The sequence below is a fragment of the Populus alba genome, chromosome 3 (assembly GCF_005239225.2).
Source record: "Populus alba chromosome 3, ASM523922v2, whole genome shotgun sequence".
Taxonomy (NCBI): Eukaryota; Viridiplantae; Streptophyta; class Magnoliopsida; order Malpighiales; family Salicaceae; genus Populus; species Populus alba.
The window spans coordinates 22,213,561-22,238,115 of NC_133286.1; the positions used below are offsets into that span (position 1 = coordinate 22,213,561).

General features: G+C 34.8%; 1 protein-coding gene across 4 annotated transcripts; it reads left to right on the forward strand.

The window, feature by feature from the left end:
* Positions 1-472: 472 nt before the first annotated feature.
* LOC118028586 (UPF0481 protein At3g47200-like) lies at positions 473-2,844 on the forward strand. 4 transcript variants are annotated; one of them, XR_012169379.1, is made up of 2 exons: positions 473-921; positions 1,283-1,413. XR_012169379.1 is itself a non-coding variant. In XM_073407994.1 (2 exons), exon 2 carries the CDS (start codon positions 1,431-1,433, stop codon positions 2,733-2,735), a length of 1,305 nt encoding a protein of 434 aa, XP_073264095.1. In that variant the 5' UTR covers positions 514-921; positions 1,410-1,430; the 3' UTR covers positions 2,736-2,844. The 4 variants fall into 4 exon arrangements, 3 of the variants coding, with proteins under 3 accessions (XP_073264095.1, XP_034888129.1, XP_034888111.1); XM_073407994.1 differs by having other exon boundaries at positions 514-921; positions 1,410-2,844; XM_035032238.2 differs by lacking the exon at positions 1,283-1,413 and adding an exon at positions 1,422-2,844 and having other exon boundaries at positions 514-921.
* Positions 2,845-24,555: the final 21,711 nt, after the last annotated feature.

The window sequence follows — 24,555 nt, forward strand, 5'->3', positions numbered from 1 at the left end:
CCAAAATCTTTCTAAAACATTATTCACGAGAGCTTTCATGAATTAATTATATATTTTGGTGAAGACTCATGTCATTAAAGTCAGGTAGCATCCCCTCCACGTCATGTGAATATAAATACGACAACAAAAGAATCATTAGGTGATGGCTTAGTATTAAGAGTTTGAGATTAAGAGATTTGTTTTCTCTTGATCTCAGGTTCAAGTCCTGTGATTGCTTATTTGATGGCTATTGAAGACTTACATAATTGTTAATTTTAGGACCCGTGGGATTAATCGAGGTATACGCAAGCTGGCCCGGACACCCACATTAATCTAAAAAAAAATACAACAAAAGAGAAGGGACAGCTTGAAAACCTAAGGCTGTTTATACATGGAAATTCTAGTGTGAGATCGACAGAGATGGGGCAGATGAATATACGAATCCAATTATTCAATTGTATCACATGCGACCATGCATGCCCCACATGGATGGATGGATTTATATATTCATGATAATCAAAATAATGATTATGATGAGCTTATTATAGTCTTTAAATATGCTAAAAAGTAGTTAATATTACTTTCACCTTTCCCCTCTTCGGATTACATTCATAGTCTTCCATTAGCTTACCGATCAACGGCTCAAATCCCATTTAACTGTCTCCTTCACCTCTCGCCTTGCCCCTATAAAAATCGCCAGAACCTCCTATCCCTACCCATCAAAAACTTAAAATCTCTAGCTTTCCCTCGTTTTCTCGAGAAACAAACAGAAACCCGAAACCCCAGTTTACCAATTCATTTATTTCAATGGCACAAGGCAAACAGAAAGAAAATCCACCGGAGGGAAAGCCCTAAGGAACAACTAGCCACGAAGGCAGCCAGGAAAACATCTCTTAATTTGGACACGAGCTAAACTTCTAAAACTGCGGTTGTTGAGAGCTTGTAAGTAGTTTAAGTTTCTGTCCATTTGGCTTTTTATGATAGGCATCATGTTTTTTTTTTATTCAAAATACTACATGAAAAATAATTTTCTGAAGAGGAATTATCAAAATTATTTGCTCATTTCATTATCATTTTTTTTTGTAATGATAAAATATCAATTTTTTCTAAGCACAAATATACAACTTATTAAGCAAATTTTATACGAAACGATATAAATTAATTAATTGTTTTAATAATTAATTTCTATCATTTGATACAAATTATGCGGAACAAGGCACGTCGTTTATAATTTTAATTAAAGAAATTTAATACATCACTTAATTTGTATCACTCATGTGGTCCCATATATATATATATACAGGTTAAATTGTTGCTAGTGAAGGCAAACTTAAGGCTGGAAGTTTCATCTCTTTTTTGGGTTTCGTAATTGAATTTGTTTTCGCTGTGGTAACAATTTTTTTGATCTGCTTGTTTTGTTATAATAGTAGCTATCTTCTCAGTTCTGTCACATGGAATCTGGTGGACCATCAAGCACTAATCATGAGCTGAGTCATCAAGTTTCGCATGATATTGATAGATTAGCCCAATCCGTGACGGAAGAGCTGCAAATCTCAAATCCTTTCGCCGGCACATGTTGTATATTTAAAGTTCCTGAGCGATTACGCGAGCTGAACGAAAAGGCCTACACGCCTCGTGTAGTCTCCATAGGCCCAATTCACCATGGTAATGAGAAGCTAAAAGCCATGGAAGACCAAAAAAGAATGTACCTGAAAGAATTCATTGCCCATAGCGAGGTAAGTGGTTTTATTGAATTGATCAAGGAGAAGGAAACGAGATTGCGTCATTGCTATGCGGAGACCAATAGGTTTAGTAGCGAATACTTCATAAGAATGATATTAATGGATGCTGCCTTCGTCATTATGTTTTTGCTGAAGTACAAGTACATAGAATTCAGTGGTAGCAGAGACAGCATTTTCTATCCTCCAAACAAGAGGTCTGATGTAAAGGCTGATATCTGTTTGCTTGAAAATCAGCTCCCGTTCTTCATCCTCGAAGAGTTGTGTGGACTATCCCCTATATTCGGCAATTCTCCAAAAGCTACACTGATTGAGCTTACTCATAGGTTCTTTACAGTTGCATTCGACTCATGGGCAGTAGGGGACATTTTGGGGAAAGTATATTTCTCCGAAGTCAAACATTTGGTTGACTTTCTTTCAGTTTATCATCAGCCAACTAAACAGAACCCGACAGATAAACTTGAAGTATTACCCGTACCCAGTGTAAAGGAGCTCCACCAAGCGGGGGTCAAGTTTGTGTTGAGTTCAAGCAAACATCTTCTTGACATAAAATTCGATAGAAATAAAGGGAGACTAGAAATCCCACGATTAAAGTTAAAAGACAGAACAGAAATCATAATCAGGAATTTGCAAGCCTTTGAGCAGTGCCATCGCCTGAAATATGATTATGTTGGTGACTATATCTTCTTGATGGGTCGCTTTGTCAGGGCCAGTAAGGATGTGGAAATACTTGTTGAAAATCGTATTGTAGATAACTGGCTATCATCTTCTGAGGAAGTGGTAGAACTCTTTAACAATCTCAAGAAAGGAAATTTAGTGCGGCGACGTACTTTTCTCTTTAAAGGTCTCATTAAAGATCTGAATGCATTCTGCGAAAGGCCATGGAACAAGTGGAAGGCAAATTTAGAGCAAAATTATTTCAATACCCCATGGGCTGCAATCTCTGTCTCAGGAGCTGTTATTCTTCTCATTCTGACTGTCGTACAATCCGTCTGCTCTATACTTCAAGTAGTTTAGCTTCTGCAATTTCAATTCTTTCATACCGCATGTTGCATTAATTGTACCCATAATCCTTGTTCTCTTCTTTGTTTTGTTCTTCCAAATGAAGAAGTTGTTTCAGTATAAATTCCATGCAATGAAGAATTTATTAGATAATTATATAAATTATATTTTAAATCTTATTTAAGAGATTAAAATAATTTTAAATTGAGATGATATTTTTTGTTTACAAAAACAACTTCATCAACTTTTTGATTAATCACAATATCTCCTGATTTAGTGATTTCCATCTAAAAATGCTTGATGTGTACTGAATTATATAAAGGCCTTAAACTTTTCTTTTAATAAGTTAACAACAAGACAAACTTTCTGGTTAATCACTCAGATTAATTAGGTTATTCAATTTTAATTTATACTAGTAAATGAATTACTAAATTACTCAGGTTTGACTGACTCAAATCCTAATCCAATTTAAAAATAAACTTAGCTTATACTGGATTATAAATTAACGGCCGCCAACCCGGTTGGTTTTGATAAATTTGTAGCAAATCTTGCAAACTATAAAACAAAAACAAAAAACACAAAATCCATCACGTTCCAGCGCAAATAAAGCATTTCCACTGACTACTAACAAAGCACGCGGATCGCGATCCCGCTAACATTTCTCTAATCAGGATTTTGTGTTGAATAAATTAGTAATAAATATTTAACTCCAAAAAAAAAAAAAACCTTGTCAGTCATAGAATGTGTACAGTGGGCGACCCTAGCCCCACTGCCTTGAATTGTTTATACTTTTCAACTGCTATGTACCAATGGAAGGCAAGTAAAAGTATGCTTTTCCAAAATCATAGCTAGCTTTTCTCAAACGCTGAACAGAAACAAAGTCCTGGCGGCTCCCAAGAAAGAGGATAGTGATTGAAGCTATGTACCAAACGCTAAACAGGAACTTAATTCTGGTAAGGAAAACAAGAAAACCTGAAAAGTATTGAGAGACACTGTTCATACTGAAAGTATCAGTTCGGTGCTCTCGTTCTATATACATGTAACCGGACAGCATCTCCATGTGCAGTCCTGGTATATGTTTTTTTTTACTCATCCTGATTAGAGAAAACAATCAAGACCATGACATCAATATCCAAATCATCCCAATTTTCCTTCTTCTCCACAATAACTTTCTTGGTTTACAACCTGCTTGCTTGTGCTACCTTCATAACTTAGATTCCTGACATTAACAACCGTCGATTTCTTCAAAATCCGCGGCCCACAAATCTTCCCCAAAAGAAGAGGAGGGTCTCCAAATTTTAAAAGAGCCAAAAGGTTTAAAGAAATCTTTTTTAGTCGTGTTGAAAAGGAAAACTCATGAATCATTGATAATGGAGGGCCATCATTCAAAAGTACGGAAATCTTTTTTAGTGGTGTTGAAAAGAAAAACTCATGAAAATATTAATTTAAAAAAAATTAAATATTTTTAAAATATATAAAAAAACATCATCTTTGTAAATCTTTTCGACGCGGACTTTATCAAATTGATGTGGTTTCATTTCAGGGGCCCTAATGAAATAATAACAACACTGAATTTTCCTTATGCGTACATTTATGAGATATTTATTTTTCCTGCCAATCCATCAATTGGTTGAATCAATAAATAATTAAATATTCATGAGTTTTCCTTTCCAATCCCACTAAAAACGATTTCCAAACTTTTGAATGATGGGCCCTCCATTATTATTCATATCTCCATAGATCATAAAAGGGCCCCACATGGAAGGATGTATATATTCATAGTAGGGGTGTTCACGGTCCGGTTCGGTCCGGTTTTAACATAAAAATTCAACCGAACCGGAAAATACCATTTCTTGTTAATATAAACCGAACCGAACCGAAAACCGGTTCAAACCGAATCGATTTTGTTCGGTTCGGGTCGGTTTTTTAGCATTAGAAACCGGAATTAATTAAATAAAATAAAACTTGGCTGAATCACAATCACTAGACAAACTTGTCCGAATCACATTCAAAAAATCCTTGTTGAAAACTTTGAATCCAAGCTTTTCGGTTGAAATCAATTCAATCAAAATCACTGGATCTATCTTTAAGCCTTGTGCACAGACAAGAGGGAGAGAGGGAGGGGTAGGGCCACTGGAAAAGAGGAAGGGGGGAGAGAGAGCGGGGAGGGAGGGATGGGGTTGCTGGAAAGGGAAGGGGGAAAGGGGAGGGTGAGCAGCTCGAAAGGTTTTGGGAGGGAGAGAGAGTGGGGAGGGAGGGAGGGATGGGGTTGCTGGAAGGGGGAAAAGGGAAGGGGGAGGGTGAGTGGGGTGGAAAGGTTTTGGGGAAAAGGGAAGGTTTTGGGGAAAATTTATTTTGTTTTAGATTTAATTAAACCGGTTCGGTTTGGTCCGGTTCAATTGGTTTAAGCTTTTTAAAACCGGAACCGGACCGGACCGGGTGGTTTTTTAAAATTTTTAATCGGTTTATTCGGTTTTTTTTATCGGTTCGGTTTTTTCGGTTAATTTTTTCTCGGTTTTCTCGGTTTAATCGGTTGGTCGGTTTTTTTGAACACCCCTAATTCATAGAAGTAGTCAAAAGAATGATTAAGATGAGCTTATTATAGTCTTTAAATATGCTAAAAAGTAGTTAATGTTGCTTTCACCTTTTCCTTCTTCGGATTACATTTATAGTTTTCCATTAGCTTACCGATCAACGGCTCAAATCCCTTTTCACTGTCTCCTTCCTTCCTCCTTCACCTCTCGCCTTGCCCCTATAAAAATCGCCAGAACCTCCTATCCCTACCCATCAAAAACTTTAAAATCTCAAGCTTTCCCTCGTTTTCTCGAGAAACAAACAGAAACCCTAAACCCCAGTTTCCCAATTCATTTATTTCAATGGCACAAGGCAAACCGCAAGAAAATCCACCGGAGGGAAAGCCCTAAGAAACAACTAGCCACGAAGGCAGCCAGGATAACATCTCTTTGCACACGAGCTAAACTTCTAAAACTGCGGTTGTTGAGAGCTTATAAGTTTAAGTACATGTTTGTTTATTAGAAAGTAGTTTTCAAAAAATTATTTTTCAAATATTTTTGTGTTTGTTTGCCATTAAAAAAATTAGTTAATGAAAAACACTTTTCGGTCAACGGAAAACACTTTTCAGTAAAAAAAAATTTAACTTGGTTTTCAGAAAAGTGTTTTCCCTTTTAGCTGTGTTTGTTTTCCGGAAAGTGATTTCCAGAAAATCACTTTCCAAACTTTCCTGTGTTTGTTTGTCATTAGAAAAGTTGGTCAACGTAAAACACATTCCAGTTAAAGGAAAATTTTGCTTGGTTTTCAGGAAAGTGTTTTCCTAAAAAATTTAGAGAGAAACACTTTCTGGAAATTGTGAAAAATTTAGAAATGTCATTATTTGCTGATTATATCAAATTTGATCTTCAAATTTTTGATTGCTATATATGTTCTGTTTCCAATATTTATTTTTTAATTTCATCTCTTAAAATTTTATTTTTATATCAACTTTGGTCCTTATTTTTATAATTGTTATTTGCTTTTTCCTTATCATTTTTTTATTGAAATTTTTTATCTATAAAATTTGGTCCTCATTCTTTTGATTGTTAATTATTTTATTTGAAATAATTTATGAAATATTGATTATTATTATTTTAATTTCTTCATCTTTTATTTTAAAAAAAAAATTAGATTTGAACTCTATTATTTATTTTATTTGAGATAATTTATGAAATTATATTTTTTTTTCAATTTCATTTTCATTCAACTTTTTAATTTGTAAGATTTGTTCTCATTATTTTAATAAAATTGAGAAAAATAAAATATTAATAATTTATTTTTCAGCTCATTTTCCATAACATAACCAAACACTGGAAAGTGTTTTCCAACTTATTTTCCATTATACTATCAAATATCGGAAAATACTTTCTCGAAATTTACTTTTCTCGGAATTCACTTTCCAAAAGGAAACTACTTTCCAGCAAATAAACGGGGTTTTTTATGATAGGCATCATGTTTTTTTTATTCAAAATAATACTACATGAAAAATTATTTGCACATTTCTTTATCATTTTTTTTAATGATAAAATATCAATTTTTTCTAAACACAAATATACAATTTATTAAGCAAATTTCATATGAAACAATATAAGGTCATTAATTAATTTATATCATTTGATACAAATTATGTGGAACAAGGCACGTCGTTAATAATTTTAATTAAAGAAATTTAATACATCACTTAATTAATTTGTATCACTCATGTGGTCCCATATATATTAAATTGTTGCTAGTGAAGGCAAACTTAAGGCTGGAAGTTTCATCTCTTTTTTGGGTTTCGTAATTGAATTTGTTTTCTCAGTGGTAACAATTTTTTTGATCTGCTAGTTTTGTTCTAATACTAGCTATCATCTCAGTTCTGTCACAGGATGAAAACTGTTGGAATATCAAGCACTGATGATGAGCCGAGTCATCAAGTTTCGCTTGATATCGAGACATTAGCCAAATCTGTGAAGGCCGAGCTGGAAATCCTCATATGCTTTCTCCGACACGTGTTGTATATATAAAGTTCCGGAGCCATTGCGCGAGTTGAACGAAAAGGCCTACACACCTCGATTGGTCTTCATAGGCCCAATTCACCATGGTAAAGAGAAGCTAAAAGCCATGGAAGACCACAAAAGAATGTACCTGCAAGAATTCCATGCCCAGAGCGAGGTAAGTGTAGAGCGTTTTATTGAATTGATCAAGGAGAAGGAAACAAGATTGCGTAATTGCTATGCCGAAACCATTGAGTTTGATAGCGAAGACTTCATAAAAATGATATTAATGGATGCTGCCTTCGTCATTATGTTTTTGCTGAAGTACAGAGAACTCAGAGGAAGCAGAGACAGCATTTTCTATCCTCCATACAAGAGGTTTGATGTAAAGGCTGATATCTGTTTGCTTGAAAATCAGTTCCCGTTCTTCATCCTCGAGGAGTTGTCTAGACTATCCACTATATTCGGCAATCCTCCAAAACCTACACTGATTGAGCTTACTCATTCGTTCTTTACAGATGCATTCGCCTCATGGGCAGTAGGGAACATTTTGGGGAAAGTAGATTTCTCCCAAGTCAAACATTTGGTTGACTTTCTTTCAATTTATCATCAGCCAACTAAACAGAACCCGAAAGAGAAACACTACCAGAAATTCACTAAATACCAACGGACATACCGACGGAATTTTTTTTGTCGGTAATTTTCGGCCGAAATCACCGACGGAAAATATTCGTTGGTAATTAGGTCGGTAATTACCGACGGACATAGGCCGTCGGTAATTACCGACCGAATTACCGACCGAAAATTCAGAATTAATGAAAAAAGGGCGGGCAGTGGCGCGGGGGTTTTGGCGGGTGATTTTTCCGACGGAATTAAAAACTGGGGCCCGTACGCGTGATGGGACCTGTTCACCGTCAAACAATACCGACGGAATCACCGACGGATTTGGAATGCCAGATCCGTACCGGTGACGTGACCGGTGCACCGTTAAAAATACCGACGGAATCACCGAGGGATTTGAATAGCAGGTCCGTGCGGTGACGTGTCGATTGCCCGTCAGAATTACCGACGGTTTTTGCCGACGGATTAACCGACGGAATACAAACCGTCGGTAATTCCGTCGGCAAAAGTGAATATATGGCCACTCTGCCGATACTCTCCTCCCCCATTTCTCCTTCTTCTTCCTAATCCTAACCCTCCCCATCTGCAAAATAACCAGCCCCCCCTCGCCCCAAAACAAAAATCTTTCTCATCTCAGCACAACAAGTTCTATTTGTTTTGTGGTCACAGCATCCGTGTTCTGATTTACCGACGGATTTTATCATTTTTTGTAAGTAATTCTATCTTTTAAAATTTTAACATTTAAATGTTAATTTTATTGTTTTTTTAGTATATATATTATTTTTTTTTAGTAGATGTACATGTTTTATTGTTATTTCTCAAACAAACTTGTAGTATATGAATGTATAATTTTATACTTGTTATGGTTTGTTTTAGATTTTGTAAGATTGTATTTGTTTGAAAATTGTTAAAACTTAATTTGTAGAATTACCGAATTACATGTTGTGTTTTGAAATAATTAAGAGCTTGCTTAATTAATGGGTCCTTTTTATAGAGGTTCGATAGAAGTCATGGATGATCGTTCATTGATGTATCTAGATTCACCCCAAGGATTGCGGAGGATGGATTATTGTAACGGGGTTCAGGGTTTTATTAATTTCGCAACATCTATTCCCAGAAATTTTACTAGAGGCGGTATTAGGTGTCCATGCAGAAAGTGTCAAAATAAAAAATATCTGCATCCAGATGTTGTAATGATGCATCTTCTACACAAAGGGTTTGTGGAGGATTACGAGTGTTGGTATGCACATGGAGAGGTATTTGTTAGTAATAGGAGAATGGGAGAAACGGTGGTTGGGTCAACTTCTAGTGCTAGCAACGTGCATGAAGCGGCAAATGACAACACTAATCCTTACAGAAACATGGTTATGGATGCAATGGGAATGAATCAAGATAATGTCAATCAATGTCCAATCGTAGAAGAAGAACCTAATGCGAGATGAAGTCTTTCAAGTTTGTGAGTTGGTTGAACCATATCGAGTTGCTCCTTCGATTGAATTGGAAGAAAAATTCAAATTTTCGAGTTCTCGATGATAGTCTTGTTGATATTGACGGAGAGGAGTTGAATGTTGTTCTTAGCTCTAGCGGACAAGCAAATGTCGATGAAGAAGATGATATCCATATTGAAGATTGCGATGAAGATGATGACAATTCAATTGACGAGGAAGAAGAAGAAAATTCCGACTAATTATGAAAATGAAGCCCTATGTAAAAACATTTGTCTCATGTAATTTAGATTATTGATGATGTATTTTGTAAAACAAAATATTTACTGTTTAAGCAATGTGGTTATTGTGTTTATGTGATGGACAGTTTATCAGTTAAGTTTCTGCAGGAAGGTAAACAGGCAATACAAAGACAACCTTTCCTGCATCATGCAATCTTACCGACGGATAGTGATCCGTCGGTATCTCACAGAGAGTTCGAAATTAATTACGCGAAATGCCACCACCACCGACGACATTACCGACGGCTTCACCGACACATACACCGACGGATTCTAGTCCGTCGGTATCTCACAGAGAGTTCGAAAATATTTACAACAAAATGCCACAATCACCGATGACACATACACCGACGGATAATTATCCGTCGGTATCTCACAGAGAGTTCGAAAATATTTACAACAAAATGCCACAATCACCGACGTCCATACCGACGGATATTTATCCGTCGGTATCTCACAGAGAGTTCGAAAATATTTACAACAAAATGCCACAATCACCGACGTCCATACCGACGAATAATCATCCGTCGGTACCTCACAGAGAGTTCGAAAATATTTACAACAAATGCCACCAACACCTAATTACCAACGGAGTAGGTCCGTCGGTAATTTGTCGGTTACACATATTACCGACATAATTACCGACGGACCGCGCGTTTTCCAAAGTGCGTTAATTGCGCCTCTGAACTTGTCAGATTACCGACGGAATCACCGACGGACTACGAAAAATTTGGAGGGCTTTTAAAAATTCGGAGCGAAATTCGAAAAATACCGACGGAATTTTTACCTGTTACCGACGGAATTTTACCCTTTTACCGACGGAGGTGAAGTCCGTCGGTGATTCCGTCGGTAAAATTGACCTATAAGTTCCAGCCCCGCCGCTTCGCCTCATTTTTTCTTCTTCTCTCCGCCGCTTCGCTTCTCCTCCGTTTTTCACCTTAGATTTTTCATTTTTTTCACCTCAATCCTTAAACACTTTCACCTTTAATCTCTAGCAAGATTTGGTGTTGTAAATCTTCATTATATTAAAAGGTATGTGTTTTTTTTCTAATTTATTTTATTTTATTTTATTTTTAGTTGTTTTTATTTTTGTTGTGTTGGTGTTTTTTGTTGCAATGTAGATAAAGTTTTGAATTTGACACATTATTAAGGTATGTATATTTCGTTCCTTTTTTTTTTTAATTTTTTGAATATTTTTTGAATTTGTTGAATATTTATGAATTTAATTGTTGAATAATTGAATTTAATTGTTGAATTTATTGAATATTTTTTGTTGTTGTGTTGTTAGAATTGTTATTAGTTAATTTAACTTAGAATTAGTTAAAGTTGAATATTTGAATATTTTTTGAATTTGTTGAATATTTGTGAATTTAATTGTTGAATAATTGAATTTAATTGTTGAATTTATTGAATATTTTTTGTTGTTGTGTTGTTAGAATTGTTATTAGTTAATTTAACTTAGAATTAGTTAAAGTTGAACATTTGAATTTTTTTGAATAATTTTTGAATTTGTTGAATATTTGTGAATTTAATTGTTGAATTTATTGAATATTTTTTGTTGTTGTGTTGTTAGAATTGTTATTAGTTAATTTAACTTAGAATTAGTTAAAGTTGAATATTTGAATATTTTTTGAATAATTTTTGAATTTGTTGAATATTTGTGAATTTAATTGTTGAATTTATTGAATATTTTTTGTTGTTGTGTGTTGTTAGAATTGTTATTAGTTAATTTAACTTAGAATTAGTTAAAGTTGAATATTTGAATATTTTTTGAATAATTTTTGAATTTGTTGAATATTTGTGAATTTAATTGTTGAATTTATTGAATATTTTTTGTTGTTGTGTTGTTAGAATTGTTATTAGTTAATTTAACTTAGAATTAGTTAAAGTTGAATATTTGAATATTTTTTGAATTTTTTGAATTATAATTGTTAATGTTGAATTGTAATGATTAATTTGTTGAATTATAATTTGTTGAATTTATTGAATATATTTTTTGTCATATTTTGTATTGTTTTGAATTTATTGAATTGTAAGGATTAATAGTTGAATATGTTAGAATAATTAGTATAGATTGGTTCGATTGGTTGTGGCTATTGTTAATATTTGCAGGTTTGTGGATTTGGGTAGTATCCAGTATAGGGGAGGTGCTGCCGATTTTTTTTTAACTTTTGAATTTTATTATACAATTATTAATATAAAATTGTTTAGATGCGCAAAATGAAAACCAGAGCTGGTCGTCTAGTCGAATCAAGTTCGTCTAGCAGCGATGATGATGTTTTCTTATGTGCCTCTCAAGAAGAGGCACCTACACCACCTGCGCCGTCAACCGATGCTGCCTCTTCCAGCGATGTTTCACATCGCAGACGCGGCATGCCTTCGAAGCGGAATCAATTTACCCGCCAGTTCGAGGCACAGTGGAAGGACGATCTTTCAATGTAAGTTTGTTAATGTTTTAGTTTTTTTTATATAAAAAAAACAAATTTAAAACATAATTTATGAAGTAATCACAAATTAATTTCATTTCTTTTCAGGTTCACAAACATTGAGGCCGCCCAATTAATATCATCGGCATTTAAAGCGTCGATGGAGATTCCATTGTTTCAATGGAGTCAGATATCCAGACATCCTGAATGGATGCCTCAAATCAATGCATGGTTTCGTAGATTTGAGGTTCGTGTTAATATATAATTTTCAGCTTATTTCTAATAAATTCAAGTTATAATTGTAAATAATTTATTAACATTTTAAAAGATTATTTTTTTATATACAGCATCGATTCTGCTGGGACGATGAACATGGCAGTGTTGTGAGGAGGGTGTAGGAAAATCACGCAGCAATTAGGTAACATCGAAAACAATACGACTTTTTTTTATATAATTATTTATGTTTTGAAATGTAATTTTTTTCGTGCGTGAATTAGGTTGCGTGATTTTTGGTATGACGCCCAGAAAAAAGCAAAAACAACAGCGAGGGATAAGGGGTTACAAGGCTGGAACGATATTGCGGTTTGGAGGGATTTCAAACCAATATACATCCCGGAAGATATATGGCCGCACTATCTTCAGCACGTGACGTCTGAGCGGTTCACTCGACGCTCACAGTCCGGTGCCGGCAACCGGAATCGGCAAATTCATGGCTCGGTTACAACGCACACCGGCGGCTCCGTTCCGTTTGCTGCACATGCGAAACGGATGGTAAGATTAATTTAAATGAAATATATCGTTCAATTAATTTGTTGTTAATACATTTGTTTCATTATATATAGGCTACGTCTCTTGGACGTGAGCCGAGCCCTATGAAGCTGTTTGTGGAGACGCACGTGCGGAGTCATGACCGCCAAAAGGGGACGCAACAGTTCGTTGACAACCGTGCTCAACAGTTTGTGGTGTGTTTGTTCAACCATTTTATTTTATAAGTTATTATCATGTTTATTGAATTGAATATGATTATTTTTTTTTTTTCAGGAGACCTATAATAATCGGTTGAGGGAGAGATACGGGGATGATCCTTCGACCCATCCGGAATTCGATCCGGATTTGTAGATGGAGGCTGGATCGTCAGGTGGACCTGATAAAAATCGGGTTTACGGGCTCTCCAACACTACCGCTGCCAAGTTGCGGTCGACCGGTACTGCTTCAACCGGTGGGAGCTCCCAATCTGTATCGAGCTCCCAATCTAAGGAGTTTGTGGCCTTGCAGCAAAGGTGCGACCACCTATCAGAGGCGTACACACAACTCAAAGAAGAGCAAAGATTGGCGAACGAACAACACAGATTGGCGGACGAACAACGTAGAGCAGAGTCTGAACAACAAAGAGCGGCCTATGAAGAGCTTCGTCAAATGGTCATGAACATGACACAAGGTGGAACATGTGCGCCTAATCCTTTTTGGCCGCCTAACCCCCACCCTCCTCCTCCTCCTCCTCCTCCTCCACCTTTATATTAATTGTTTTTTTTTAAAACACATTCATTTTGTAATGAATATTATTTAACTTTGAGTTTTTGTTGCTTAATATAAATTTTATTTGCATAATTGGTTTGTATTACTATTAATTTATATTATTTTTTCTAAATAATTAAAAAAAAAAGTTACACAGGGATTTACCGACGGAAAAAATCCGTCGGCATTGGACACCCATCACCGACATATTCACCGACGGAAATAATCCGTCGGCATTGGACAGTGTCTGCGGTATTCCATCCCATCACCGACGGAAATAATCCATCGGTATAAAAATACCAACGAATTTACAGACGGATTTATTCGATCGGTATGAAATATCACCGACACTTTTGCCGACGGATATAGTCCGTCGGTATTTACATAACACCGACGGAAAATATTCCGTCGGTATATTCCAAGCGGGAAACTTTTTTTTTTGGCGCGCACGGTCCGTCGGTAAAAACGTCGGTAAATGTTTTTTTTGTATTACCGACCGATATAGCGACGGAATGTGGAATCACCGACAAAAGGTATTCCGACGGGAGTATTCCGTCGGTAATATAGTCGGTAAATACTTTACCGACGAACGTTCTATCACACACCGACGGAATATTTCCGTCGGTAAAACTGTGAAATCTTATAGTGAAACTCGAGGTTCTAACCGTACCCAGTGTAAAGGAGCTCCACCAAGCGGGGGTCAAGTTTGTGTTGAGTTCAAGCAAACATCTTCTTGACATAAAATTCGATAGAAATAAAGGGAGACTAGAAATCCCACTATTAAAGTTAGTTGACGAGTCAGAAATCATAATCAGGAATTTGCAAGCCTTTGAGCAGTGCCATGGCCTGGACAATGATTATGTTGGTGACTATATCTGTTTGATGGGTCTCTTTCTCCGTGCCAGTAAGGATGTGGAAATACTTGTTGAAAATCGTATTGTAGATAACTGGCTACTGTCTAATGAGGAAGTGGTAAAACTATTTTACAATCTCAACATAGAAAATCTACTGTCAAATCATTTTCTCTTTACAGGTCTCATTAAAGATCTGAAAGCATTTTGCGGAAGGCCATGGAACAAGTGGAAGGCAAATTTAAAGCAAGACTATTTCAATACCCCATGGGCAGCAATCTCTGTCTCAGGAGCTGTTATTCTTCTCATTCTGACTGTCATACAATCCGTCTGCTCTATACTTCAAGTTTTCTTCCTTGTACTTTTCTTCCTTGTACTTTTCTTCTAAATGACAAAGTTGTTTCAGTAGAAATTCCAAGCAATGAAGACTGTATAATTTGTTCTCATTGTCTCTTAGAAATTGAAACTGTTTTATTCTATTCTATGCTTTTTACAGGCATGCTTATCTTGAGATTTATTGAATTTATTTATTTAAATCAATAAAAAAAATTTTAATTTAAAAGCATGTCATAACCCAATTTTTGACCATTTTATTTTTAATTATTATTATTATTTTATTTACTGAAAAGGATAAAAAAAATTGATGAAAATAATAATAATAATAATAATGAAAAAACAAGTAAAATGAAATGAATGAAGAATGAATTAAAATTTGCATTAAGGGCAATATGATTGGAAGTTTTGGGGTTTAATTAAACTTTGAAATTAATCGAATTAAGCTTGGAATTAATTTATTTAATCCAATTAAGGGTTTAATTGGAGAATTGATAAGTTTTTAGACTTAATTAAGCTTGAAATTAATTTAATTCATCCAATCAAGGATTTAATTGGAGAATTAATAAGTTTTGAGACTTAATTAAGCTTGAAATTAATTTAATTAATCCAATTAAGGGTTTAATTGGAGAATTGATAAGTTTTGAGACTTAATTGGACTTGGATTTACTTAAATTAATGAAATCAGGGACTTAATTGACCAAATAGCAAAGTTTGGGGTTGATTGGGGGCACGATTGCAGCAGATCAAAGTCCAAGGACTAACTTGTAAAAGGTGCCAAAATGCAGTGGAAATTACAATTTAAACCAGGGGCTTAATTACAAGACTCGAAACTGCACGGGTCAAAATGTAAAATGGCCACATTTCACAGACAGCGCCGTTTCAAGAGACACTGTTCGTCTTCTTCAAAACCAGAAACGGACACTGCACGATCCTCAGTCCCTCATTATTTCTGCAAACGGTCGGTCACCTCATTATTTAGAGGTGACCGCATGGCATTCTCTGGCTATATAAAAGCTAGAGATAGGCCATGCACGAAGGGGGCAGAACCGAAAAGACCCAAGTGAAAGACAGAACCGAGGGGCTGAGAGGGAGAGACAAAAACAGAGCCACAAACGGCAGAAAAGAGGGAATCACAGAGCTGAGAGGGAGAGACAAAAACGGTGAGGCGCGCTAGCCAGCCAACACAGGAGCGCCAACCTCGTCTCCGGTTGCGCCACCCCTTTCCCCTCCGGACAGACATAATACAGAGACGAGAAGAGAGCCACGAGCAAACTTTCGTTCCTCTGTTTCTTCCCAAAGAAACAGAGGAAGCTAAAGAAAAAGAGTCACGAGCGGGGGGGAAAGGAGCAGAACCGAAAGAGAGGGAGAGGCTAAACCCGGACACAAAAAAAAAACCAGTGAAACGGAGAGAGACCACGAGCAGCGGAGGAAGAAAGCAGCTAGCCCACCAGTCCTCCATCACGTCTCCGTTTCTCTGCTTCCAGAGAGGAAGTAACACCGGGAAAACAACAAGACGCAAGAACAGAAACTATACAAAGGGGAGCAAGTTTTCTGCCCCTGTTTCTTCTCACAGAAACAGAGGCGTTCATGCCTCACGATCATGAGGCACGAACGCGTGAAGAAAGGCCATTCTCTGGCCACAGCAGAGGAATCATAGAACCGAAAGGGGCAGAACGGAGGATAGAAAGAAGAAAACAGAGAGCACGAAAAAGCCAGAGAAAAAGTATAGGAAACAGACCATGCACAACGTAAAAAGGGAGGAGAGAATAGAAGGATAAAGAAGACAGGGGAAGAGGATAAAGACCGAGAGAGGGAACATACAAAAAGGAATATAGGAGGGAAATAAAACGTGAGAGACAAGCAGATGGAGCAAGAGAAAATTTGAAAGCAGGAGCGTCTCCCTCAGCATTCTCGCGCGAATTATCTGCAAAAGAACCAGGTAAGTCTTTTGCTTTGTTCCCCTTGCTTTTCGTTAATTAATTATCGCCTTCTGTTTTTAAAATTAGCTGCTCATGCACGCGTGATTTGGTTCACGCGTGCTTCATGTGGCCCAGCCGGGTTACTGGCTTGGGCCAGTGACCAGGCTAGGCCGGCTGGGTCCCGCCCAGTCCAGTCCAGTCCTCATAGGCTGAGCTGGGTCCATGAGAAAAATAAAAAATGTGTATGCATAAATAAAAATAATGTAAATTTATTGGTTTATTCACTGACGCCAGAGTCAGGAATAAAAATACCGGTTTAAATTTATATTATTTTTATTCGTTGTATTTTATTTTATTTAGCTAGAAAAATAAAAAAAAATATGTGCATGCAAAAAAAAAAATTGTTTTTATTTATTTATTCACGGATGCTAGAGTAGGAAATAAAAAATATTGATCTTTTTTTTTCTTAGCTACGAATTTTTACCAACGCCAGAGTTGGAATTATTCGAGCTCGAATATTCACTAGCGCCAGAGTCAGGAATATTATAAACAAATCATCATAGCATAAACTAATAAACATTTAGGAATTTAAGACAAAATCAGCAATACAGTTTGCCTTAGGCAGAACGTTTAAGTGGTGATAATATCTTCCCTTTTAGGTAACCAATCCCGAGCCATAGAATCTCTGTTGACCAGTTAGGGTTTCTAGTGACCATAATACTAGGTGACGACTCCTTAAACAAGACCTTTTCCCCTAAAAGAACCAGATGCCAGAAATATGTTCTTTTTCCATAATTCAATAGAATTATTTTGTGGGTCGCCGCGATGTCGGGTGCGACAAAGCACATGATTTAAAAATAAATATAAATGAAATTGATTGAATAAACTCACTCCCTAAAAAATATTATGCAAGACCCAACAAATCAACAATATTATTTAAAAATAAATATTTTTATTTTAAAAAATAAAGTTAACTCGTATAAAATGAAAAAAAAAAATTTATAGATGAATTGGAATAATATCTTGAAAAATCAAACAAAAACAAAACAATTATAAAAATGACATGCAAAATCGGTGATCTACGTCATGAGATTAAGATAAATTCAAAGAAAATAAATTGAAGGTGATTACAAAATTAATATTAAAAAAAAAACTAAAATAGAACGATAAGATTACACGGCAAATTAAATGTTAAAAAAAATAATTACACAAAAATATAAAAAAATATATAAAAATGAAAAAGCAACATTAATTAGAGGGGAAACAGCATGAAAGTTCACTGGGGGGGAAGCCCCAAGGAAGCAGCTAGCCACGAAGGCAGCCAGGAAGTCAGCTCCAGCCACCGGAGGAGTGAAGAAGCACCACCGTTTCAGGCCAGGAACAGTGGCGTTGAGAGAAATCAGGAAGTACCAGAAGAGCACTGAGCTGTTGATAAGGAAACTTCCATTTCAAAGGCTGGTGAGGGAAATAGCCCAAGATTTCAAGACAGATTTGAGGTTCCAAAGCAGCGCAGTGGCTGCCCTTCAAGAGGCGGCAGAGGCGTATCTTGTCGGGTTGTTTGAGGATACCAACTTGCGTGCTATACATTATGTGTATTTGGTATTACAGTAGTAGTTATTGTGATTGTGATTTAAAAAAATATTATTTTATAAAATATATTTTTAGTTGAGATTTAGTTGGAAAAATAGATATTTGGTTAAAACTGTGGTTAAAATTGAGGTTGAATTAAAAATAGTTTAATGTGTTTCGTTAAGAATGCTTTTGAAATTGAAGTTATAAAATAATTTTAAAAAATATATATTAATATTTATAATTTATAATTTAAATATTGTAGATTTAACTATTGTTATTACATCATGAAATAAATCATACTTTATATAATTTTTTTTATTGTTTCATTAAATTATCTATAATTTCATTACATACAAAATTCATCTGACAAGAACTACAGTTTTCATTATTTTTTGAGCTTGTAATAAAATTAGATAAAATATTATCAGGAATAAAATTGAAATTACAGTACGAGTAAATTTAATTTACCTTAAACTATTTAAAAAAAAAAATTCACTACACTGATTTTTCTAAAAAAAAGAAAAAAAATACAATTAACTGCCCTAACTTAAAAAAAAAAAAAAACAATTAATTGCATTGGTTTTTTTTTTTAAAGGAAACTATTCACATGAACAAAACCTGCGGCACAATTATATTTTTTTTTGGGTCCTACCAACATTGAACCGTAATTTTTTTTTAACCAAACGTTTATATATGCGGAACAGCATCTTAGTATGTTGATTAATAGACATGCTCAGATCTGTATTGTTTTTACTATGTTATTTAATTGGTTGAATTTACTGGCTCAAGGAGGCTAATTTGTGATGTGGGGTGCTATCTTTATTGTTTTTACTATATTATTTTTTAAACTGTTAAGATATTATAGGTTTTGATGAGTTTCTTCTAGTTTAATGTGATGCATAACTTATATAAGGTTTAGTTTCTTTAAAAATTAATATTTTTTTTGTTGAGATTAATACCATAATTATATTGATTTTGTTTAATTCTTTATAGAGTTAATTTTAAAATCTTGAAAATAAAATAAATGAATTTAAAATTTTAACTCTCAATCCAAATGTTTTGGTTTTTAATTTGTTAAAAGTAATATAAATATGCCCTTTTCTTTGTCTTGACAAGACAAATGCACCCTTATGATTTCATAATAAAAAATGGAAAATTTAAAATTATTATCTTTATTTTTCAAAACAAAATCTAAAATCAAAATTTCATAATGGGCTGGGTTACCCAGGGAAGTTAGTCCAAGAAATCTCCACAAGGTGGGGAAAAACCACCCGTTGCATGGCAGAGCAACCGTTGACTTCAGTAGAATACTTCTTTGGTTTCTAAACTATGCAGTCTCTCCTCCTCTCTGCAAAAGCTAGAGAATTTTCAAGGTCTCCAGTCTTGAAGACAGTCTCTTCACCATCCTACTCAGCCGCCCCATGTTAAGCAGCAACTCACAAAGAGGTATCCTACTGCACCTAAATTTTCTCCTTAGATGAAACGATTGGTTTGAATTTGAAAGATTTGATGTTTTGATTTGTCAATGTTTCCATTACTGGGTTTTAAGTGTTTCTTAGCGAGGAACCAGAATTTGATGGCCTGGAACTCAACTATGTAATTGTTTTATGCTATAGTTTGTGTTCTGATTGATATATCGGTATGAAATACATCAGTATAATCGATCGCTTTAGATGTGTGATATTGGTCCTTGGACTTAGTTCAAAGGCTTTCAAGAACTAGGATAGTTCACTCGAATGAAAGCATAAACATGAATGATTTTTCTAGTTGGATTATGCACAGTGTTAAGTACAGACTTCAGAATGCCCTGATCCTTCAAAAAGCTATTTCCAATGCTAGCTTAACTTAAGCTTGTACTAACTGGGATCTCTTGTAATTTCAGTTATGTTCTCTATGATTCTTCTTATCTTTTTCAGTAGGGTTGAGCTAGCACTTGAGTTCCTTTTTTATTTCATGAAAGATTTAAAGAAAAATTTGAAAGTGTTGTAATTTGTGATTTGTTGATGCTAAAACTAGCAGTTATTGTGAGCCACATAATAGAGATGGTTGTTATAACGGAGAGGATTGAACAAGTTATTGAGTTAGATAAGATTGTTGATGACTCGACTAAGAGTAACGGTTTCACTGGAAAAAAAAAAACTGAGATTCACAATACTGGAGGTGGTGACAAAGGTAAGAGAAAAAACTACAAAGAACATCCACCCTTCCTGTAATTGACATCTGCACACCAGCTTCTAGAAATCAACTATCTTGAAAATAAAACTATGGGGTCATTAGACCAAGAATGATCTACACATGATCCCAATTAATTATTGAAAAGAGACCCCTATCGATGAGTTCATATAAGAAGAATGATTGAGAGATTCTAGAAAATTTCAATCAAAAATAGTTGGGTGTTTAGTCTTTTTCATGTATTACCTTGCTAGGAATCATAACTCAAGATGTTGGCATAAGATATTTGTTGTTAAACTTCTTTTCTAAAGTCTCAATAAAATAATAAGTTTGTCCTTCAATTGTGTATCTTTCTTTGATTTACATTGTCATAAATCTTAAAAGAAATTTCCTATAAGAACTAACAAATACACCTTTGCACCTTTACATGATCTCATATACTTAATTTATTTATTTTTATCAAAAACTTTTCCCCTAGTAGAATCTTGAAAAATCAAACTTGTTATTTCAAAAATGATTTGATATTTATTTACAAACAATATTTTGACATTGCAGAATAACAAGTGAATCAAACAACTCTTTTATTAAGGTGATTGAATCAAATAACTCTTTCATTGAGGTGATTGAATTCTCAACCAAAGTATATCAATAAAAATTTGAACTGTTACCCTTACATCATGACTATTGAGCCAAGTATTTTAAATATATGCATAAAGGTATGTAATTGATTTGTTGGTCGTAAACTCATGAAATGCCTTGCAAAGTCCAACCATTATGAGATTTAATTAGTATTTTATCTTTTATAAATCTTAATACTAGATAAGTTTTATTAGTTAGATAAGTTTTAAGTAGGAATCATTTTCTATAAATAAAGGACTTTGCTCACACTTTCCTAGGAAGTCAACGAAATGTAGGACTCTCGAGGAATTGATTATTTCCCAACTGTCCTCTTTTACCCAGTCAGACCATGGTTAAGCTCAGTAACTTCTTGAGCACATATCAAACATTACGTCAGCTAACTTAAATGGGCAATAGAAAATGTGGTAGTTGTAGTTCAGTAAAACCATAATAATGAAGACAGCATCCAGCAAGAATTTACATTTATATTTAAAAAGAAAGAAAATCTTTGCTATACTAATAATTTTCTTTGGGGTGTCTGCGAAGAGCTGAATTTACATTGCAGCAAGACTTGGCAAAAGTGGAAGGCAACCTTGAAGCAGGTTTATTTCAACAATCCATGGACTGGCATCTCTGTTGCTGCTGCTGCTTCTTTTCTCCTTATCCTTACTTTCATACAGACGGTGTGCTCTATCCTTCAATTGCGATAAATATTTAATCCCTTTGTATTTTCCTTTCTTTTTATGATTTCAGTGTACTTAAAATCCTAAGCAATGGCTGTTCCTTTCATTTCTTGTTTTCCTGATCATATTTCTGAATAAATTAATCTCCCTCCTAAGGCAATATAACTTGTTTTCCTGATCTTATTTCTGAACAAATTATTCTCCATCGGCAATATAACTAGGAGATTAATCTTTTAGAGATATTATTAAATAAGTTTTCAGGGATAATTTATTATTATTTTGTATTCGCAATTGAAATAGCCCAGATGACACAGATTTCTAGTTAGGTATAACCCACTTACGGATTTTATTCATGGCCAATCTGTTCATGGCCTAGAAATAAGTGGTCGAGTAATTCTCCGCTTCTTTTCTTCTAGTATATATATATATTTTTTCATAACATCATCAGATTTCATTAAAATGAAAAGAAAATGAACACGTCGTCATGGCCTATTTCCAGGAAAATATTTTTATTATTCTATCTATATATCAATATGTTTTATATTCATAATTTTTATTTATAATATTTTCTTATAAACATGTATATGGTTATATTTAATTAGATAGAAATGTTGTCGGCATCCTTGACAAAAGGCTCGAGCTTTCCCTGCAAAATGTTAACAATGTTAGTTTCCTCTATGTCGTCCGTGTCTTCAAATTTCAAAAATCTCATTATTCAAAAGCAGCTTTATCCATACAAAACAATTTTCCTTTTATTTTCTATTTAGTTTCTTTCTTTTTAATAATTAACATCATCAAATTTCATTAAGCTCAAGAAATTCAACACATCATCATAGACTGTATCCAGTACAAACTAGGAACATATTTTTGTTATTCTATCTTTTATATATAAATATATTTTATATTATTAATTTGAATTTGTAATATATTTTAATATGATTGAAAAATTATAATAATGATAGTGATACTTGAAAGATTTATGATGTTATAATTCGATTATTATTTTAAAATATATATTATAGAAATATTTAAGTTAAAAATATTTTTTAATGAATAAATTAACTTCATAGATTGATGGTCATGCATGGTGCTGGGTTTTCTCCTGGATCAGAGATTTGAGAGGCCGGAATACTGGACTTCTTACTCAAATGTACGCTATTCTGTCAAGAATGCAACTGGACAAAGAAGCAGAGGATCGGCTTGTCTGGAAAGCCAATAACACAGGAAGATACTCGGTTAAATCTCTATGTGGGCTTTTATCTCCTAGTTCTCCATTGAACACTGTCTTCTCCTTTAAGGGGATTTGGAGAGGTCTCGTCCCACCTAAAGTAGAGGTTTTTTGCTGGATGGCCATCATCAACAAAATCAACACCCGCAGCATGTTAGTTAAAAGAGGCATACTGGATATCTCAGCTGCAATCTGTCCGATCTGCTTGGCTGAGGAAGAAATGGTCGACCACCTTTTTATTCATTGCTACAAGCACTGGCTCATTTGGTCTAAAATCATCAATTGGTGGGGCTTAGCTTGGTGTTGTCCAAGGAACTTGGCAAATCTCTTCTCTCAGTGGGACTCTTTGGTTTATGGCAAATTTCAGAAAAAAGTATGGGTGATGGTGTTCTTTTCTGCGACATGGTCTATGTGGCTTCTTCGCAATGATGTAATATTTAAGCAGAAGATCCCAGATTATGATACTTTGTTCTTCCTTATTGTTACTCGGCTTTGCTTATGGTTAAAGGCTATTGAACCGGATTTTCCCTACTCCTCCTCAGATTTGCTTCGATCTGCTGAAGGTCTGGTTCGGTGGACTAATTCTCAAAAGTTGAGGATTGGTATTATGTGGTCTCCCCCTATGACGAATAGATTCAAATGGAATGTTGATGGATCCTCTATCGGAAAACCTGGCCCCTCCGGAATAGGTGGTGTTTTGCGGAATCATCATGGAATACTTTTAGGTATTTTTTCTATGCCGATTGGGATCTTAGACTCTAATGTAGCTGAGCTGAGAGCAGTAGTCAAAGCTATCGAATTGTCAGCCTCTAACTGCTTCTTACATCATAAACATATTATTATCGAATCTGATTCTGCCAATGTCATTAGCTGGATGAATAATTCTTATAATAGGCCTTGGATTCATCATAAACTCTTCTCTTCAGCTCAGAGGCTAGCTTCATGTTTTGATTCAATCACCTACTCTCATTCTTACCGGGAAAGCAATCACATGGCAGATCATCTCGCTAAACAAGGAGTGCACAGAATATCTGATTTTGTGGCTTGGCTATGACCCTCATAGATAATTTATCGGTACTTTGTTTAATCCAATGCAGATTATGTTGATTGGGGCATTCTTTTGGCTCCTATGCAGGAACCAGATGGTGGAAGGTTTTTATTGAGTTTGTAGGGTTTATGTTAAATAGGTTTGCTAGCTATTTCATCAAACTTTTTCTCTGTGTAATGATTGCATTGCACAATTTTGCATTACTTAATAATAACAGCTTCTTTCAAAAAATAGATTGATGTGTAAAATATTTTATATCTCATACAATATTCCATGTAAAATAAACATTTTTTTTTAATATGATTGAAGCATATTTTTATGGCTATATAAAATATTTTGTAGAACTACTTGGCAAGCACAAATTCATATTTTTAATAAGATTAATTAAAGCCACAGAACACCGCATGTGAGGGGCACTAGTTGGGATGTTAATATTTTATTTTATCCTATAAAAAAAAACCTTTGAGAAATCATGTAGCTTCGAATTTTTCCCACCATTGAATAAGGGCGTGGAAATTCTAGTGTGAAATCGACAGAGGTAGGGCAGATGAATATACGAATCCAATTATTCAATTGTAGCACATGCGACCATGC